This window comes from Alternaria metachromatica (genome assembly GCF_023757995.1).
Source record: "Alternaria metachromatica strain BMP 0045 chromosome Unknown scaffold_14, whole genome shotgun sequence".
Taxonomy (NCBI): domain Eukaryota; kingdom Fungi; phylum Ascomycota; class Dothideomycetes; order Pleosporales; family Pleosporaceae; genus Alternaria; species Alternaria metachromatica.
Window position 1 is genome coordinate 536,532 of NW_026055505.1, and position 20,107 is coordinate 556,638.

The window sequence follows — 20,107 nt, forward strand, 5'->3', positions numbered from 1 at the left end:
AGAGACTGGGGCAATTCCGGGCACCATTCGACCGCGACATTGGGACGGAATGGCAATCGTTGTTCACTGATGGAGAGCGCTCCATAACTATGTGCTGATGAGCTAAGCCGAACATTGCTATGTCAGCCCGATAATCTCACACACTGGCTATGCGTCATCACAATGTCGCCCTTGACACCTCCTCACTCTCTACAGGCCCGATACTCGTTCGATGAACAGCATTACACTGTACAGAAATCCTGATAGTCGGCCATCGGAAAAGGTTGGGAGCAACAACGAAGACATCGAGGACTTGATGCGACCGCATCGTATATCAAGACGATGATCGCTACTCGGGTAATGATTCCAAAACAGCAATGGCTCCGTCTCAGATTGAACACAGTGTGTGGGCATTTTGTGTCAACCTACGGTGCCTCATCACCACTTGGGGTTTGCGGTCAAGATCGCATCGACAGTGTTCGAAGTGTTATTACAGGTTTCAATGCTCCAAAAGTTCGCTGGATAACCAATTGTCTCCCATGTCAACATCTACTTATCAGCCGCATCCAGCGGCTTATTCTGCCCATAGTTCAGCGTCTTCTCCCTCTTCTTCGCATCCGACTCCTTCGGGTCATGCTTCATGTTGTCCTGACTCTCCGTTGTCTCCTCCGTCGCGCCTGCGCGGTCTTGCTCCGGGTGGCTGACGGGGTTCTGTATCGATGCGTGGTCGCCATCGTTCTTGTCGGTTTGGCCGACTGAGGCGCTCTTGTTGATGGACTGGCTCTCGGCGCTGCTTGCTTGCGGGTTGGAGACATTGGATGATTGGCCGGGTGCGGCGCTGCTGGCGTATGTGCGGGTAATTACTGGTGCGAGGACTGAGAGGGAAGGTGTTAGTTGTCGTTCTTTTATTTTGGGATGAGGGTAGTCACCTTCGCTCCGTTGCTGGAGCGAGCGGCTCGCGATGGGCGCTGAGCGCGAGAAGCTCTGGAGGAATCTTGATGTCATTTTGTTTTTGGTGTATTTCGAGTCTTCTACAGGATATTACAAATGCAAAGTCGTGGTTTGCAGAAACTCACAGGAATATGTCTGCGCATGTTTATCACACTCCCTCCTTGACGTGCCTGTGATGTTGCCAAAACGTCATCATCAAGCCGCCAGGCCGATCTCTAGGGGTTCGGCATCTGCTTCCCGTACAAATCCACTCTTACTTATCTATGACAGCTGCGGAAAAGCATGACACCGAACGTCAGTGCTTTCATCGCTACTTTTTGTCGATGTTTGCGCGTGCCGCAGAGCTCGCGCAATTGAGATGGTGACGTATGCCAAAGAACAAGCGACGATAGCATCAAGGTGGGAACATATTCACGCATCACGATACCATACAATGCAGCGGGTAGAAACTCAAAGAGCTCGGAATTGTGTTGCGGTGATTTATCCTGCGCTTAGTTGGAGATGAATACGTGGATGCCCAGATGCTGCCCGCCAACGCTGATGGTCACGTGATGCCCCACTCCCGGCCATCGGGCTTTCCGACCCTGCCAACCACCTTCATTCGCAACCACCCAACCCACTATACGACTTCCAACGGCTTGTCGGACTACAAGCCGACCCAGGCATGTCTCTCATGAGTGTCTTTGGCATACATTGTCGTCGTCTTGGCAGCACGCGATGCTAGAAGGCGCGGAGCTAAAGAACACCAAGTGTTCCAAGGTTACAATTACTAGCTGTTTCAAGTCTATCATACAACACTGCCTCCCTCAGACTCTATCAGGCTCCTACAAGTAATCCGCATCAACCCAATTCTCCTTCTCAAAGTTCATCCCAAACACATCCGACGCCTTGATCCGCGCATCCCGCTGCGACGAGAAGTTCGCCCTTGCCTCTGGATTTGCGCCAGGCCCGTAGTTCATGTACTCCTGGTAAACAATATTCTCCACGCTCTGCACATCGTCCCACCGTGCCCAACCCTCCGGCTTCACTACATCGCTCAAATAGCTATCCTGGAAAACAACCCTAGAGTAAGGTCTCCACGGCCTGCCAAGGAAGGTCGAGTTCGTTCCATTAGTGCCGGAGACGTTGACCTGGTTGAAGACGTAGATGCTTGTGTTATTCTCGGCTTCGCGACCATTAGCGGTGACCCAGCCAGGACCAATGGCTTCGATGTCGATCTTGTCGAACCACGCGATGGCGCGTAGACCGAAGATGAAGTCTACCGCGCCATTGACGAAAGACTTTGCGTAGATTTGACGCCCGATGTTGGCGTAGATGGTGTCTTGGTAGCCGGTGAACTTGCAGCCGTAGAAACCTTGGTTCGTCTTTTGTGCGCTTAGTGCGAGGGCTTGTCCGTTCTTGTCCGCTGCGCCGAAGGTGTTGGCGATGTTCAGGTTGTATACGCGAATATTTGTTGTGTTCAGGCGAAGGGTGGCTGTTGCGTCGTTGTTGGCGAGGCCGGGTGTATTGCGCGAGAGATTGTATGTCAAGGTGACTTCGTTGTCCTTGTAGCCGCGAGCGTCCTTCGTGGAACCTTGTATGGTGATGGGGCCAGCATTAGGAGGGACGTAGACTTGTTCGTTGTATATTCCGGCGACGACGAAGATCTTCTGGGCATCGGTCTTGTTGTGCAGTGCGTCTACTGCGGCACTGATGCTGGGGTAGCTGCCGTTGGTTGCGCCGGATGCATCGACGACTAACGCGCCTCGGTCGGGCTTTGTTCGTGTGTACTTGTCGGCAGACACCACAGAAAGGGTACTTGCAAACGCAAGGAATTTTACTATACGGAATGCCATGTTGATCGGCAGAGAACGAGTGACCTGGTATTCGGTACCCGTCCATCGGAACGGCCGGGTACTTATACTAGATTGACGAAATACACCCCTTTACGCGATTACTACAGTCTGTAATTATTCCGTCGCGCTTACCTCTACGGGCCGACTATCGAACATGCGCGCTGTTTGCCATTGCCATCGTGACTTTGCGGGGAAGTGTGGAGGAAGCATCGTTGGTGTTATTTCGTGTGATTGGTGGCACAAATCTTTCCGTGGACAACTTTACCCCAGATTGTTTAACCATCGGCAACGGAATCTGGGGAAGCAATGTTGCAGTAGATCTGATCTTGATGTTTTGTCAAGCGGACGGATGCGAACGGGAGCGATCTCGGATTGCTTGGGTTTGAGGTACATACAAAGTAAGCCCGATTGATTACTTAGGTAGTCGCGCCGCGCGGCGACTGCCAACGTCCTTCTTGGCTTGACCTGCTTGAACGCGCATTCTTCCACTTCAATGCTCTCATGTATGCGACTATTTCCCTCTTCTTGTAGGCATGAGTTTAAGATTTTACACAATTCTGATCGCGTACGGGCAGCAATAACGAACGAGCCTTGGAGTGGACGCGACGACAACCGAAGTACCACCGCGCCTTCCTCGATATACGAAACACACCCTAGCTCGTTTGCCGCTACTCTCTAGATATTGTGATAGCATTATACAGTTGTTCAAGAGCAAGGAATGAGGTCCAGTTCTGCCTGCGATGGGCTGCGATGCTCAAGCCGAGGAGACGGTGAGGGCGTTTGCAGTAAATTTTGCCCCGAGTCCTGAGGCTATGTTCTTAGGCACCTCATGATGACTGGGTATGAACAGGCCATTAGGCTAGACTATAGGTTCTCGTATCAATTGGTACACCGCGTGAAATATCTACCGCCTGGTCACGATGATCAATAAGTCAAAAGCCGTCGCGAGCCGGACTCAGGCGATGAACCAGTCGCATCGTAGTAGTACACCGATTCGATAGGAGCTCGTAGTTTACTCCAGCGCATAATAGAGTTCATGGAGAATAACTCTGCTCATAACAATATGAACGCGTTATTCACCCCAAGATCAGACCACTATGAGCGCGCCCGTACCCCGCGTACGCAACTCGCGTTCACCGTCGCATTCAACCCACCGTTTGCGCAATGACGCAACCTCCAAACAAACGAACTGAGACACGCGCCGCGACCACAACAAAGAGACGTCTCCCTTCTCTCTCAGACTCGTAGCCAGCCACAACCTCACCGCCGTACCTCTACACTCGCATTGCAAAGCCTTGCAACACAGCCACTGACAAACACCAGCGCGCAAAGCACATCACACTACACACTCTCTACACACTATCCCGCCTCAAAGCAAAATGGCCCAAAACGACTCAAAGCACCTCCTCCCCATGACCTCCATCCTCTTCGCCGACACCAATTCCTCTTCACGGCCAAACACATCCCACCACCTCGCGAACCCCACACTCGCCAACCTGAAAGACGCGCAAGACACCAGCATCACCGCGCTGCCCCAGCCTGTCACCGAAGCCGAAGTCCTCGAGTCAGACGGTTTCTGGAAGAGATTGTGGGCTAAGATCAAGATTGCGCTTGGTTTCGGTGAAAGGGAAGTGGAGTATGAGGAGGAGAGGGAGATGTGCATTGGTGAGCCTTTTGGCTTCGTTCATATTGGGACGGGAGGGAATAGGCCGTTGTTGGGGCCGGGTGGGGTGCCGAGGGTTGGGGGTGGGGAGGAGGAGTGGGAGGATGTGGAGTGAGGGGGGGAGGAATTCGGGGTGGTTTTGGGGTGAGATTGGGAGAGGAGGAGGGGGCGGGGAGGACGACGGAGGTGTGAGAAGTGGTGGATGTGAAGATGAACTTGGTGGTTGAGGACTACATGGGTATGATACTGAACAGAAGGAAGAGGGAATCAACCTCGAGACGACTACGAATATACACAATCCTCCATCTTATTTCCCTTGGCTTTCGACGCTGACGTTCCAATTGTTAGGTGCCCGCCACCAGCGTCCGAGCAGGCTACCTTCACTCTTGCCACTGCTACCAGTGATCATGCGATTCGCATCTGGCCTCTCAATCTTGACATCTTGTGTCTTGACGATCTGCAGCTTGACATCCTCGCTGCCATTGGTTCCAGCCTCAGGGTCATATGTAGCACGATCGCTGCTCCCAGTCCGGTATGCCTTGCCCTTTGAGCCGCTGCCCTCGTCGCTGATGATGCGTTCGAACTTGCTTTGCAGACTGGGGTAGTAGCGGATGAGGACAGCCTTGATGCTAGGTGCGCAGGCAACGATGACGGCGAGATGGTTCTCCACGACGGCGCAAATCATGGATGCAGCGTACTGGAAGGGGAAGTCCCCCATGACGGCGAGTCGGTGGACAAAGTAGACGCGAGTTGCGCTTGCAGCGAGGACGAGTCCGCCCAACGCGAAGAGGAAGTTGACGGCGATGCGGTGGTGGCGCCTGAGCTTGACATTCCAGGTGAAGATGACGGGGAGGATATAGAGGACGGCATCGCAGGCCACCATGAAGACCGAGTTGAAGTAAGAGAAGTCGCTCAGGTTGATGCAGTAGCCCTCGATGGTTGGGTCCCACCATTTTGCCACGGGGATGCATTGGAAGATGCTGGTTACGACGCAGGTGAGACCGAAGGAGAAGGCGACGATGTGCATGATGAAGATGCAACGGCGGGCCCATGGCTCGAAGGTGAGCTCGGTGTAGAAGATGAGTAGCGAGTGCTTGACGGCCCAGTTGACGGAGAAGTAGAAGATGAGAGCGGCCATGACCATCTGGGGTCGTGAGTTAGTAGGTGAAAGATGGCCATCGTTGGTTGGAGTCGATGTACCTTGAGGAGCATCTCCATGTTGGCTGGGTCGATATCTGCCTCGTGTAGGCCTGCGCCGAGACGAGTGGCGTACATCTGGATACACGATAGAACTATGGCGCAAGTTCCGGCAAAGACAGCAAGAGCTTCATGCCAGTTAGTATGATGATTCGGGTGGGAAGAAGCAGACTGAGCTCACCATCATGCCAGCCAAAGCTGCTCATTATCTTGATCTTCCTCCCAACACGACAGCTGATAGCGAGTGAAGTCAACACAATCAGTGTCAAGTTGACAGCAACTGTGGGGGCACGTAGGTCAGACATGATTGGAACAGTCAATCGAGTCACCGAGTTGAGTGGAGTTGCGATGGGTGCAGGGGTGAGAAAGGATTCGTGTGCCTTGCATGCCCTCTACATATATACCTGGTGTTTATCTTTCACAGGACGCACGGCTTATACTTTGTTTGTCGTGATATGCGCAACACCAAGAGGATGAACGGCCTACGGGGTCTAACGTTAGCTGCCCCGCGCTGACGGCGCGCAATCATCCATGTCAGTACAGTGATTGTGGACTGCCGTTTCTGTCGGCTTGCAGTGAAAACCGTCAAGGGAGCGACGCGGCACTCGGGGTAGCGCCCAGTGCTCCTAGACTAGTAGGAATAATGAAAATGATGGTGTAGCACTATTGGACGGAGTTTCTCTTCTTAGCCTAACCGAGTGTCGGGTATGGTCCCCAGGTATAGAGGTTTTGCTTTGTGATGTTTGTTTTCGAGGTTAGGGTTCAAGCTAGGGGCAGCGGGGTCTTGGGATGTCGAAAAAAGAAAGCAAGACGTCGGTATACACGTTGTGTCCATGCGAGCCGTAAGCGAATACAGTGGGTTATCGAAAGTGCTCATAGGTTGAGAAGGCGACCCCGCTTTGCCCTTCGTCTCAACACATCGCATTCCGAAGCTGATGTTTTCGTTTTGTGTTGTTGCTTTTTGCTTTGAGGGTCCTGTCCGTATTGATTTTGGTGGGTATCCGACAGAGACTTCGTACGTGGCGTTATCTGCCTGGCGTCTGCATCTGATGAGGATAATGCGGTACCATGTTAATGTTGATGCTGGCTCGCATCGCATATTGCGCGTTCACACTGTTGAGTTGAGGAGTAACTTTGCAAAGTAGCCACGTCCGGTCATGTTGAGATTGATGTTGATCAGCGGCGGCGACAGATATCCCGATTACTGAACGATGGCGACTGTATAAGACAAAAGTAAGACTCCATTGTAGAAGGGCCGATGAAAGGGTGGAAGTTGCGATGGTGGGTAGACAGACGGCCAGAGACGGGAAATTGTGAGCCAGCCACATCGTCATAAAAGGCATGCGCCCCGCTGGGTTCTCGCGACTCGAAACAACGACATCATCTTGTCGTGGAAGAGGCTGAGGATCGATCGTGTGCGCTTGGAGCGCGACTGCGCAGGTGTTTACTTCGGCGATGCATCATGTGATGGAGCACGATGCGCTTCCAAGATTCCCGAGACTGTCCCGACTTCTCGACCTGGGAGCTGACTAACACCATCCGACGCTAGGCCACATTTGATTCTCAGTAATCCTGCGCATCTGATTGGGCACCGGAGACAATTTGCAGCTTACATGCGTACAGTAGTCGTCGCAAACCGTGTAGATATCACAATCTTTTAAGGAATTGCGCTTCAAATTGTTCTCTTCATTCCGATACCCCCATCTCGTCCCTGCGTTTGTCCGTTCTCCGATTTTCTGAAACTCAAAGTGCGATCGCTATAGTCGGAGTGAAACTTGACGCCTCGGCTGTCCGCATTTACTACGAACGCCACCTTTCCCCGACGCCAACGTCAGCGGCATTCCACTTTCTTTGCACAGGCGGGACTTGAACTTTTCGATTCCTTCACCAACCTACAAGACATTATTGCTTTCTCTCCGCCATGTCGTTCTCCTCGCTCGTCTCAGACATCGCATACCGGAACAATTCGGAGCGGCCAGAGCGACCCGACCTGCGCTCCCAAATATCGGAAGCGCGTTCCACCCGATCCTACGCCAGCACTGCCGCGACGAGCGTGAGCATATCCGGAGATATCAAGAGCCAATTGCATGGAGGATACAGCCACCCTCTGTCGCGAGCATGGCAGGCCGAGCGACAGCTCACAAAGGTGAGAGGAATGACGCCATGAGCCTATGACGGAAGCTAACATGCAGTGCAGTCGATGCTCATCTACCCCCTCTTCATTTCCGACCAGCCCGATGAAGAAATCCTCATTCCCTCCCTACCGAACATCCACCGCCGAGGCCTGAACAAGGTCGTGCCATACCTCACCCCGCTCGTCGCGAAGGGCCTGAAGTCGGTCATACTGTTCGGAGTCCCACTCGCACCTTCAGCCAAGGACGCCTTGGGCACCAACGCAGACGACCCTAAGGGCCCCGTCATCAAAGCCATCCGCCTGCTGCGACGAGCATTCCCCGACCTCTTCATCGTTGCCGACGTCTGCCTCTGCGAATACACCTCACACGGCCATTGCGGTATCCTCAAGGAGGATGGCAGCTTGAACAATGCATTGTCAGTAGAGCGAATCGCGGATGTGGCGCTTTCATATGCCAATGCCGGCGCGCATTGCGTTGCGCCTTCGGACATGAACGACGGTCGCATACGCGCCATCAAGCTGAGGCTTATCGAAGCGGGCATCTCGCACCAGGTCGTGCTGATGTCGTATGCCGCCAAGTTCTCAGGATGTTTATACGGCCCCTTCCGCGACGCTGCAGGTTCAGTGCCCTCGTTTGGCGACCGAAGATGCTACCAATTGCCTCCCGGCGGCCGCGGTCTGGCACGACGAGCCATTGTCAGAGATATTGGTGAGGGTGCGGACATCATCATGGTCAAGCCTGCGAGTCAGTACCTCGACATCATTAGCGACGCAAAGGAAATTGGCAAGGACATGCCCATTGCAGCATACCAGGTGTCTGGAGAATACGCTATGATCCACGCAGCCGCAGCTGCAGGTGTGTTCGACCTGAGGCAGATGGCGGAAGAGGCTACGCAGGGCATACTCCGAGCGGGAGCTTCGATATTGGTCAGCTACTTCACGCCAGAGTTCTTAGACTGGTTGGGTAACTAGGGGGGCTAGGATAGATGCACGGCAAAAGAAAGGGCGTAGGGGCGTTTGATATCCAGACGGCATGTCTACCAATGAAATCTCATCACCACTTCTACATCATTTTGTTTCTGAGATCTATCGCACACGAATAACTCCAACACATTGTCTCCAGTTGCGGACATGCAATGGAGCCTCCCGGGCGAATTCTCAGCCCGCGTCGTAAAGTCGTATAGTGCCAAGACCATATACAGAAATACGCTAGCCCGAACATGCGGAGGATTGCAGCCCACCGGTGCGCCACAGCCCTCACTCCGCCATCTGCAGATGAACCAACCCCATCACATCTCAACCCTGCGGCTGCCTTGCCACTACCTCGCTAAGCTTTCGAGTCAGCGCCCTTCCTATGGTACCATGGTGGGCGTTGACTCACCGGCTAGCCCGCACTTCACGACCGGCATCGCCGGTTCTTCTCACCAAAGTCGGTAATGATGCGTCCGTATCCACAGCAGCATGCATCTCAGCCACTTCAGTCGCCCTTCGTGCGCGAAGGATATTTATCCTGGGATTCAGAGTGTACGCCACTCAGCCTTGCTTGGAGCCACGCTGTTTGCGCGCGAACGCTCTCATTCGACCTAGCGATGCCACTGCACTTTAGACACATGCGGTCTCCACTCACTGGACGCATCATGCAGGTGACCATTACCCCAGCGAGGAGTCTTTCTCCTAACAGAGCCTTGAGAGGCTGATGTCGAAGCTGATCGCATTGGACCGGCTGCACATTGTGCACAGCCACTTCTTAGCTCAGGCTGCCATCCCACCGCCCTTTTTCTCAACCACAAGTCATGACGATAAAAGCTATTAGGTAAATCGACATACATCATCTGGATGCCTGGTGAATTGCGCTTGCGACAAATAAGTATATCACAGGTCTCTTCTTGGACTACTACCACTTTACAACAATCACCGACATTCGCTGGAAACACATCTAACCTGGGTGCTTTGTTACGCGAGCAAACGCATCGGGATTCATTCAAGACACGTCCACGCATAAAACTTCTTCGGCGTGCGGATTGAGCCACCGGCCTGGTATAATCATGGAGAACCTGAAGGAATCGCTACCTCCTGGCCTCGCAGATGCAGCCATCAACATTCCCGGCTTCGGTGCTATTGTCCAGCTGGTCCTCAACAAAATTGGGTTCGATGTTGGCAGCACGATGTCTCTATACCTTTTGTTGTTTGGTATCTTCCAAGGAGCCATGTTTTTGTACAACAGGGGGCGTACATGGATGCAGTAAGTCCACAATTCTACCAGTCAACCGCGGCCTGCTAACAGTCCATGCAGAGATTATGGCACCTCTGCCATCCGGATAGACGACGACGACGATTTATACCCCCAGTTCATATCCTGGATATCGGAACAGCGCATGACGGAAGTCAGCAGAGATCTGAAAGCCACTTCGAGGAAGCCCAAGACTCGATATAGCGCAGACTCTGATGACGAGCCCGAGTCAGACGATGAAGACGTCTTGGACGAGTCTGGCATCTTTAATTACGACAAGTACAAAGGTACCAGTCCAGTGTACTACGAGCCTAATCTTGGTGACGACAGCTTCACCCACAATGGGCATTATTTCCAGTTCAGGAAGGATTCTCAAGAAAACAAGTACGCGGAACGTATTGAGTACTTTGTCATCATCCGTTGCATGGGTCGCAGCACGAAGCCCGTCAAGGAGTTGATAGATCATGTCAAGGAATGGTCATCGCACAAGAGTAACAGCACGACTGAGATAATGCGAGCAGAGACTAAGCACGGTGGCTATTGGTCTACCCAGTCCAGCCGACCCTCACGACCCATTAGCACAGTGACCTTGGACGAAACGCAAAAGGACAAGGTCGTTGCAGACATCAACGAATACCTACACCCAGCTACGGCTCGATGGTACGCCGCTCGCGGTATTCCCCACAGACGAGGTTACCTTTTCCACGGGCCTCCTGGTACTGGCAAGACATCCTTGAGTTTTGCAGTAGCTGGGATCTTTGGGCTGAGCGTTTACTGCGCTTCGTTGAGTGAGCGTGACATGACCGAGTCGGATCTTGCGATGCTGTTCAGTCAGCTGCCGAATCGGTGCATCGTATTATTAGAAGACATTGACAGCGCGGGTATCCGTCGAGACAAGTCCTCTGAGATACCAGCACCAGATCGCGTCTCGGAAGTGGAAGAGGAAGCTAAGTCACCTACTGAAGCGAAGGACACCGTGCCAGAGAAGCAGGAGAAGACTGAAAGTAAAGAAGAGAAGCTCGAGAGCAAAGAGGAGAAGAAAGTCGAGGAGAAACAAAAGTCCATCACCGATATCGAGAAGAAGAAGTCCTTCCGCCGAAGGCTGACGCAAACGTTACGCCCACGGAAGATAACCAGACCAGATAGCGAGACCACCACCCTCGTCACAGATGATGCAGCATCATCCGTCCGAGCACCCAGCGTAAAGGCGCCCAGCATAAAAGCACCAAGCGTGAAGCCCACACCTCCCCCTCCCCCACCACCAGTTCCCTCTCCCACCGACGAAGAAGGCAGCAAAAGCAAGATCTCCCTCGCTGGCCTCCTCAACATCATCGACGGCGCTGCCTCAAGCGAAGGCCGCGTCCTGATAATGACGACGAACTACCCCGAAAAGCTCGACTCAGCACTCATCCGCCCCGGACGCGTAGACCTGCAGATCAAATTCACACTCGCCACCAACACACAAGTACAGGAAATCTTCCGTCGCATGTACAGCCGCGAAGAGGATCTCGCGACGCAGACACAAAAGAAGAGTGACGACGAGAAAGCGAAATCCCCGTCTTCCAAAACGAAGAAGAGAAAGGTCAGACCATCGAGTGGCACCTCCTCGCCCCTCACCAGTGGAGCTCTGCCATCAAAGCCCAACTTCGCAACGCTGCCACCAGAAAAGCTTGCGGAGATGGCGAAGCAGTTCGCGGAAGCCCTTCCAGAGGGTGTGTTCTCGCCCGCGGAGATACAGGGCTATCTACTGCAGAAGAAGGCGGATCCGGAGGGCGCGTTGGAGGGGGTCAAGGAGTGGAGGGATGCGGTGCTTGAGGCTAAAAAGAAGGGGAAGAAGGTTGTTGAGTTGAAGTAAATGGGAATGTATGATACTGTGGTGTTTGTTCTAATGTCCAAGTGAAGGTTGGTGAGGCATGTGCTTGGGGTCTCCTACCGACGCGCAAAAAGAGAGGGAGTCGCCATCACCGTCGCCGCACATGCAGGATCGAAGCAATCGTGCCACATGATGTACGAGTGAGCCTATCGGTGTTCGACTGGCGCGTGAACAACCATGGGCAAAAAGAAGGGATTTTTGGCAAAAACATACAACAGCGGGGATTCGCTAGTGGTCACCCACCTAACTACTAATCCGCCGGTATCATGCTTGTATATGGCTGAGCGGACGGGAAGCCTAATTTTCATGATCCTATGGTCGTATGTGAAAGAGTGGGCAATCTGACATACTATATTAGCGGCATCAGCATCTGTACATCTAACCACATCGTGGTCGCGCCCACCTAGGGATCTGTGGGACACACGCTTTCAGGGCTAGCTAGGTCCTCAACCGCAAGATCCACGCGCTAGTCTTGGAACTGTTTGTGGCTAAGTAGACAGAAGATCTTACTGTCATAACAACTGTACACCTCTATTGGGCGCCTGCGCGAACTTCCAAGCTGGTGCCTACACATGTGACAAGAACCTGGGCACAACATGGCCAAGATCGGAGAAGGGAACGAGTATGTAGTTAGGCAACAGCAAGCAACTGACATGAAGGGATTTATGGCAAGCTTGAAGGTGTCAACTCGGCTATTAAAGGTGTCGTTGAGCGGTTGCAAGAAATGTAAGGATTCTGCGATTCGTTTGAGCGAGATTATCCCCGCCCTTGGCACATGCCCGCTCAGTAGGGCCTCTCCGCCCTTGTCTAAACCACAGTTTCTTTCACAAATGGTTTTATTGTTGTAGTCATCCGTTCATCAAACTGGTACATGTTCACCTGCCCGGGCAGGAGCTGAAGACGATCTCGACCAGATACGTCCTAGCGCTAGTCAAGCGTGACCACCGGGAGAAAGACCAACGAACCGACGATCCTCTACTCCACAACAAGACATCGAAGCGACCCCGCAACCCGTACCCAGAGTAGTTGTACCGGACGCGGGGCTTGGAGTAATAACGGTTTGGAGTATGAACGGCTTAAAGTACTAACGACTCCAACCATGACGTCGAGTAAGCGCTGTGCCTTGACAATAGGTCACCAAGAAGGCGTATAGGGCCGAGGGAACAGGGCGTACCTAGGTACATAAGGCCACTAAAGACCAGAAAAGAAGTGATGTTGACAGGCTGTCGTTTGCATACAGGCCAATGAATTTGGTTTATCCGTAATACACGGCTCTTCAATTACTGCGATTGAACTGCGGATCGTTCCTGTCACGTACCGTGCGCGTAAAAGCTACTCACCACACGCAAAGTCATTAGACTGTCTTCTGAACTAACAAGTAAGTAATGAAGCCTACTCTACGAAGTTCACATCCACGCGGGATCGATCAACTAACGAGTCTAGACTTGCAATGGTCGCGATTACAGTATTGGGGTCAGCGGCCCTAGCAGCTACCGTCCTGGCTTACCCTCAAAGTTCAACGACGTACTCACCTCCGCCGACCGATGATCTCTCATCGCCATGCGAAGAAGCGGCCTCAAGACTCTATCTAGAGGACGGACCTCAGAAGAACTACCTCTATTCTGATTGTCACACCAGCGCCCATGTCATCGTCACAAGTCCCAGGCCTGATAGCAACACCAGTGTCGTCAAGCCTCGGCTTATCGTGGCATGGCCTGCTGGTAACAGTGGAGCTATGGCGTACTTCGCGCCTGAGAGCGGTCAAGGCAGTCTGAACATCAGTCTGGACGAGTCCGGGAACGGAGAAACAGTCCAGCCACTGAATGCTTCGGATCGTGTTGGAGTGTCAGCAGCGATCAAATTCAACACTACTGCTAGATTGACGCAACCAATCCTTGGTAGTATACGGGCTATTCGCGACCAGACCGAAGGCTCAGGCGTTAGTCAAGACTTCCAGAACCAATTCGGTTTCGCGATCAACAAAGACGGGAGCGCCTCCATCAACCGTACCTGGTTTGATGGTGTGACTACTACGACACTGAGATTCTCGCCGATGAATGGTGCCCAAGCCATTACGCTGAATCGCGAGGCCAATTGGACTTTGACATTCGGCGAAGGTAGCTACCGCTTCGAAGCCTCTTACAACTATCCGCAATTGGAGCAGCTCAGCCCTCAAGAAGTTCTCAACGACGCGTCTTCCGGCTTGATTGCAGAGAACCCGGACCAATCCACCTCTTTGTCATTCCTATCATACTCAAACAAACTGCTGGCTGGCACATGGCGCTTCCTCACCTACTTCGGTCGAGACAGTATGCTCTCGCTGCTGTTGATGCAGCCAGCCCTCAGCGAAGCGGCTATCGAAGCCGTTATCGGAGCTGTTCTCGAGCGAGTCAATCGCACTGACGGTACTGTGTGCCATGAGGAGGTTCTAGGTGACTATGCGACTTGGCTCAACAGGAAGAAGGGAATCAACTCCAGCGCACCTGGCTGTGACTACAAGATGATCGACACGGACTTCATGCTTCCAATTGCCATGAACAGCTACTTCGTAGATACAGATGCTGGAAAGAAGCGTTCGGACGCTTTCTTCAGCAAGGCCGCAACGTTCCTAGTCGAGAACGACGGACTGGCGTATTCTGAGCTGGCCCAGTTCACCGCGGAAAAGATCATGCGTATTGCTGCACCATTTGCGCAGAGTCAAGTAAAAGAGAACCTCATCCATCTCAACGAAGGCGAAATAGTCGGCGAGTGGCGCGACTCTAGTAATGGCCTTGGAGGAGGTCGCATCCCGTACAACGTCAACACCGCGCTTGTACCTGCAGGACTTCGGGCTATCGCAAGTTTGAGTCGCGCGGGCTTCTTCTCCGACCACCCGGACTGGTGCGAAGAGGCCGATAAGTACGCCCAGATTTGGGAGGACGAGACGTTACGCTTCTTCGAAGTCACCGTCCCACAGGCCGATGCCAAATCTCTTGTTGAGGACTACGTCTCGAACGCCAACCTTACCCTCCCAACAAATGTCGACAAGATCACAAGCGATGTCACATACTACGCCGTCGCCCTTGACGGCGAAGTCGGTGCACCCATTGTGCCCGTCATCAATAGCGATGACTGCTTCCGCCACTTCCTCCTCGACACCACGAATCAAACCCAGCTGACAGCGTACATCAGCCAGACCGCCGATCACATCCTTCAACCTTTCCCGGTTGGCCTATTTAGCGCCATTGGATTGTTTGTTGCGAACCCTGCGTACGCTGGAAATGCGACCTTCGAAGCAGGTTTCTCAACGGACGACTACCACGGCACTGTAGTCTGGAGCTGGCAGCTTGCCATGATGGGCGCTGGGCTTGCGCGACAGCTTGGTCGATGCGATAAGGAGGGTGCGCCTGGTAAGTCGACACCATGATGTATTCTCACGTTTCGCCATCTTGTGATTGCTAACTCAGCATCGTAGACTTCTGCGCAGACTCTACAGTCTATGACAAGGTTCTCTCTGCATACAACAGCCTTTGGGATACAATTGATGCCAATCGCGACCAGCTAAGCCATGAGGTATGGAGTTGGAAATACGATAACGGTTATCAGATCGAGCAGCTGGGCTCGTTGACCGCGACTGAGAGCAACATTCGCCAGCTATGGAGTTTGACTTTCTTGGCAGTCAAGAGGGAGAGTTTTGGGAGCGCGTAGAGATGAGTATGGGGTCATGAACATGGGGCGGAGATTAGGAGAATGAAGATAAGGCAAATAATGCGCCAAAAGCTAGGCTGTCGACACGCCTACATAGTAGACACGACACGTAGTGACTTCAAGTGAAGAACAAGTAAAGATACTGAATCTGATTACAAACAAGTCTCATCGCATCAATTCCCATCTTGGTACTTTGCGCCGAACTAGAATGCATGAGATGAGTGCCCAGAAGATGCTGGTCAGCACGTGTGGCTTCGGATTTCGCTCGGTCCGACGTCATCGCTTGCAAGCCACCGCAATACTTCCTCCAATCCTGAACAACATCGTATACACCGTGTTACTTTTTAGCGGAACGACCAATTCAGCTATCTGTAAGTAGATTTTGCAACTATCAGGTCAAATAGGCCAGGATCATTCTCGCCGTTCGGAGACGGACCAAAATTTGTCCATAAGGCAAGACGTATTCGGGCCATTATGCGATGGAGTTAAGAGATAAACATGGAGATAGACGAAGATAGCCAGATGTTAACAGATGTTACCAGACGCCTTCCAAAGACCGTAGTATTTATACAGCGAAGGAGAGCTTTCAGAAACGCTCAAATTCACAGCTCATCATACAAGATTTGCTTCATCAACATTTATTACCTTCAACTTAGCGGAGAAGCACCTTGTCAAGTCCGGTTCCATTCCCCGAATAACTACCATTCCAACAATGTCCCAATATGCCGAGGTCCACAAAATCGCGAATCTTCGTGGCGCAGGCGACGCCCGTCCTACAGCCCTCCAAGTCATTCGCGACGAGGGTCTGACCGGCAAGTTGACCGACAAAGTCTTCCTCATCACAGGAGTGTCTTCCGGCCTAGGTATCGAGACCCTTCGTTCGCTGCACACAACCGGCGCCCACGTCCTCGGAACCGTGCGCAACATACCAAAAGGCCAAGCTGTCGTCGACAAGATCCTCATAGAGAAACATGCCGAAGGCGGGAAGATCTCCCTAATCGAAATGGAACTCGACAGCTTCACCAGCATCCGCAAAGCCGCCAAAGAGATCCTCACCAAAACCAACGGAAAGCTCAACGCCATCATCGGCAACGCAGGCGTAATGGCCACCCCCTACGGCAAAACCATCGACGGCTACGAAACCCAATTCGGCACCAATCATCTCGGCCACTTCCTGCTGTTCCACCTCCTCAAAGACGCTCTCCTCTCCTCCGCAACACCCGAGTACCCCAGCCGCTACGTCAGCCTCAGCAGCATGGCGCACATCTGGTCCAGCGTGCACCTCTCCGACTACAATTACGAAAAGACGGCATACGAACCGTGGAACGCCTACGGCCAGTCCAAAACAGCAAACATCTGGTTCGCCAACGCCATCGAGCGGCACTACTCATCCCAGCATCTCCACGCTACATCCGTGCATCCGGGCGGTATTATCGAGGGATCAAGTCTTGGGGTGCATGTCTCCGAAGAAACCAAACAAGCGATGTTTGGAGATCCGGAGATATTGCGGACGTTCAAGGATGTGGGGCAGGGGGCTGCGACGCAGGTTTATGCGGCGGTGGGGAGGGAGTGGAAGGATAAGGGGGGTAGGTATCTGGCTAGTTTGGCGGAGATGGGAAGTAGAGAGGAGGAGGCGGGGAAGGAGGGCATGTATGAGAGTGCTAATGAGGGGTATGCGGCGTGGGCTTATGATGAGGAGGGTGAGGAGAGGTTGTGGAGGGAGAGCTTTGGGATGGTTGGGCTTGAGGAGGTGTGAGAAGGAGGGGCTTGAGAGTTTTGGATCGGTAGCTAGGTGTTCTGAAGATGGCAATGTTAAGAGGCTTGTGAAGTGGTCTCGTTCTTCCGTACACGTTCGACATCGTACTTACACAATCATCAAACTCCAGGAGAAAGAGGGTGACATCGAGTACGATGGACATTCACAAGCACATTCTGACTGGAGTTTGTAATTTTCATGAGTTGGTAAAAGCCATCCGATCTAAGACTTGAGCTTCTGGAAAACAATTCCACAACGCCCAAAGACCCTACTTAGCCCCATACTCTAATACTCGATAATCATCCCAATCAAAAGCCCGAGTATCCTGAGTCCTTGGTCGATGAAGACCCGGGATCTAGCCTACATGAAGCCCATGCTCTTTTCTCCATCGCTTTTCGAGGGACGTGGACGGTGACGTGGTGGGGGAGGGCGTTCTAGCCACAGGAGTGAAGGTGCGAGCTGAAGTTTGTTGTCGTAGGGCTTATCCGTGCACCGGTCAAGCACGGACGTTGGGGCCGACGTTGCCCCTACGCGCAGCTCTTCGCGATTCAAGACTGGTTTGTAGCCGGCAACCTCCTCGGCAGCCCCCTCGCCGCGCTACCACCACCTACGACTGCTGGGGACCGCCCATGGCAGCGTCCCATTGAGCGATACGCTGTTGCTGTACCATGTTGAGATGCATCGCAATGGCGCCGCGCTCCTCCTTGAACTGGTCATTGCTGTCGATCCACAACTGGACGATGGATTCGATATCAGCGCCATATGATAAGAGCACGGCAACGATCTCGAGGCTATTACCCTGGACGGCGAGCCAGAGAGGAAGATCGCAAGGCCGACAAGTCGGTACCCCATCCGCGTGTGCTCCGTGGTAGAGGAGTGACCTGACCGGACTAAAATGGCCCACACCCACGGCCTCGGAAAGAGGACACCGGAAAGCGACCTTCTTCTCGAGGTATCCTTGGTTGAGGTTCATGGAACGTAGCCTGAGGAAAGCATCGAACACGGGCTTGCTGTTGGTCTTACAGACGAGCTTGAACTTTCCGAGACACTCGCGAAGACCGGGCTCAGTGCGAAGTTCCAGCAACCTTACAGAGACGCGATCGTCCGGATGTTTGGCCGCCATAGCAATCCAACTGCTAAGCAAGAGCTTGGGGACCGCGGGGAAGTATTGGTGATATACATGGAGGAGCCGTACCGACATTTCTGTATTACCTTGACGCAGGGTTGCAGCGATGGCGCCCCTAAAGGCTGACTCGTACTGCTCCATGGGATACATACGGTGGTTCGTCACGAAGTAATCCAGGAGGTATTGGACGACGTCATCGTGACCACCACCAGCGGCTGCAGCGAGCGAAGATCCAAAGGTGTATGAGACGTCCCAGAGCGGATCGGAGCCGTATGAGTTGACAGCTGATTTAAGGGCATCGAGGTTACCAACCGCCGCTATAACAGCAAGCTGAATTCCCGCGCCGTTGTCGGTGAAGTATGGCAACACACGCTGGAATGTCTTGCTCGACTTCCTGTAACTCGCCATCTCGAAAGCAGACTTGCACGCAATATGCAACTGCTTGCTCAGCATGAGCGCGGTCGCATACTCATCTCCTGCGCTCACTACGTCATTGTTGATGAGCCAGTTGACCCATGACTTGATGTACTTAGGAAGGGTGTCGCGCTCGCCAGTGAGCGCAGTCCAGTCCTCGCACGCCCGATTAGCGAGATAGGGTACGCGGACGCTCTTGAATATGGCGCGGGTCATGACGTTCAGTGGGACAAAGGCCTCGATTGGTAGTACTGCAATGCGGGCGTCGATGGCGGCCTTCCAGGTCCCTGGAGAAGCGTTGTCAGTTTGGTCGCTCATTTCATCCTTTTCTCTGCGTCGCCTGGGGACTAGAGGAGACTCTGGGCGATATGCATACATGCCCCGCCAGATGAGCACTTACTGCTGACTCTGCGAAGCAGACTCGCCTCTGCGAACCCGTAGGTGTACATGAAGTCGCTGATGGTGTTGTTGACCAACTCCGGGGGGAAATAAAGGTCCGACATAATGTACCGTCGTCGATGTCGCTCAGAAGCACCGTCTCCTTTCGATGAGAAGAAAAGAGGAGGAAGTCGCGTGCGATCAGTGGCCTCAGTCCAAAATGTGGTGGGGTGCCCTCTCGCTTCAGGGAAAGCGTCCGACCGCAACACGTCCAGTTATTCACTGATACCTCCTCTATCTACGAGACACTCGACTGACAGCGATGGCTCGGACCACCTTGTAACACATTACTGATAGAATTACGAGGCTAGAGGGCGTCGGCGGTAATTTCAGGTCATATACGGGAAGCCTAGCCTCTACTGGCTCAGCAGGGCGCCCGTGATGCGTCACGCCAATCGCCCGCGATGCAGTGTATTGCGTCGACACGTTAAATGGACCCTCCTTCTCAAGAGACCGAAGGTGATTTTGAGCCGAGATATGGGCCATGAAGCCCGCGGAGAAGAAAGGAGATTAGAAGATATGACGGGTGTGCAGTGACTTGTGACGACGGCGCTCTATGAAGAGCTCTCGTATTGACAATCCTTCACTATTTTTAAGATGGCCTGATTAGATGGGCACATGTGCATTTCGGAAGTCGTGAGTCGCTCGTCTGCGTCGCGTCACAGCAGTATCATGGGACGAAAAGGATCATGATGAGAAGGCATCGCAAGAGTGATGCGGTCAAACATTCCTTAGGAACTCTTTACGAAAGGACAAGGAAGTCGCGTCTGGCCGTGGGTAGGGTCGTGAAGCCTGAAGAGGAGAGAAGGTATGAGACGACGAGT

The 20,107-nt window shown here is 53.1% G+C and overlaps 9 protein-coding genes across 9 annotated transcripts; 5 read left to right on the plus strand and 4 right to left on the minus strand.

The window, feature by feature from the left end:
• Positions 1-528: 528 nt before the first annotated feature.
• On the minus strand, positions 529-984 carry J4E83_006489 (uncharacterized protein; the record flags this gene model as incomplete). The annotated part of the gene is made up of 2 exons (XM_049333401.1): positions 529-854; positions 909-984. 2 exons carry the CDS (start codon positions 982-984, stop codon positions 529-531), a joined length of 402 nt encoding a protein of 133 aa, XP_049187577.1.
• A 770-nt stretch (positions 985-1,754) lies between these two features.
• On the minus strand, positions 1,755-2,765 carry J4E83_006490 (uncharacterized protein; the record flags this gene model as incomplete). The annotated part of the gene is made up of 1 exon (XM_049333402.1): positions 1,755-2,765. The coding sequence occupies one exon, from the start codon at positions 2,763-2,765 to the stop codon at positions 1,755-1,757; it is 1,011 nt and encodes a 336-aa protein (XP_049187578.1).
• A 1,379-nt stretch (positions 2,766-4,144) lies between these two features.
• On the plus strand, positions 4,145-4,543 carry J4E83_006491 (uncharacterized protein; the record flags this gene model as incomplete). The annotated part of the gene is made up of 1 exon (XM_049333403.1): positions 4,145-4,543. One exon carries the CDS (start codon positions 4,145-4,147, stop codon positions 4,541-4,543), a length of 399 nt encoding a protein of 132 aa, XP_049187579.1.
• Positions 4,544-4,735: 192 nt separating this feature from the next.
• On the minus strand, positions 4,736-5,646 carry J4E83_006492 (uncharacterized protein; the record flags this gene model as incomplete). The annotated part of the gene is made up of 2 exons (XM_049333404.1): positions 4,736-5,572; positions 5,629-5,646. The coding sequence occupies 2 exons, from the start codon at positions 5,644-5,646 to the stop codon at positions 4,736-4,738; spliced, it is 855 nt and encodes a 284-aa protein (XP_049187580.1).
• A 1,900-nt stretch (positions 5,647-7,546) lies between these two features.
• On the plus strand, positions 7,547-8,731 carry HEM2 (Aminolevulinate dehydratase; the record flags this gene model as incomplete). The annotated part of the gene is made up of 2 exons (XM_049333405.1): positions 7,547-7,771; positions 7,823-8,731. 2 exons carry the CDS (start codon positions 7,547-7,549, stop codon positions 8,729-8,731), a joined length of 1,134 nt encoding a protein of 377 aa, XP_049187581.1.
• Positions 8,732-9,804: 1,073 nt separating this feature from the next.
• Positions 9,805-11,844, plus strand: J4E83_006494 (uncharacterized protein; the record flags this gene model as incomplete). The annotated part of the gene is made up of 2 exons (XM_049333406.1): positions 9,805-10,001; positions 10,053-11,844. The coding sequence occupies 2 exons, from the start codon at positions 9,805-9,807 to the stop codon at positions 11,842-11,844; spliced, it is 1,989 nt and encodes a 662-aa protein (XP_049187582.1).
• A 1,468-nt stretch (positions 11,845-13,312) lies between these two features.
• Positions 13,313-15,549, plus strand: J4E83_006495 (uncharacterized protein; the record flags this gene model as incomplete). The annotated part of the gene is made up of 2 exons (XM_049333407.1): positions 13,313-15,251; positions 15,317-15,549. 2 exons carry the CDS (start codon positions 13,313-13,315, stop codon positions 15,547-15,549), a joined length of 2,172 nt encoding a protein of 723 aa, XP_049187583.1.
• Positions 15,550-16,261: 712 nt separating this feature from the next.
• J4E83_006496 (uncharacterized protein) lies at positions 16,262-17,305 on the plus strand (the record flags this gene model as incomplete). The annotated part of the gene is made up of 1 exon (XM_049333408.1): positions 16,262-17,305. One exon carries the CDS (start codon positions 16,262-16,264, stop codon positions 17,303-17,305), a length of 1,044 nt encoding a protein of 347 aa, XP_049187584.1.
• Positions 17,306-17,912: 607 nt separating this feature from the next.
• Positions 17,913-19,348, minus strand: J4E83_006497 (uncharacterized protein; the record flags this gene model as incomplete). Its single annotated transcript, XM_049333409.1, has 2 exons — positions 17,913-19,132; positions 19,246-19,348. 2 exons carry the CDS (start codon positions 19,346-19,348, stop codon positions 17,913-17,915), a joined length of 1,323 nt encoding a protein of 440 aa, XP_049187585.1.
• Between the last annotated feature and the right edge of the window lie 759 nt (positions 19,349-20,107).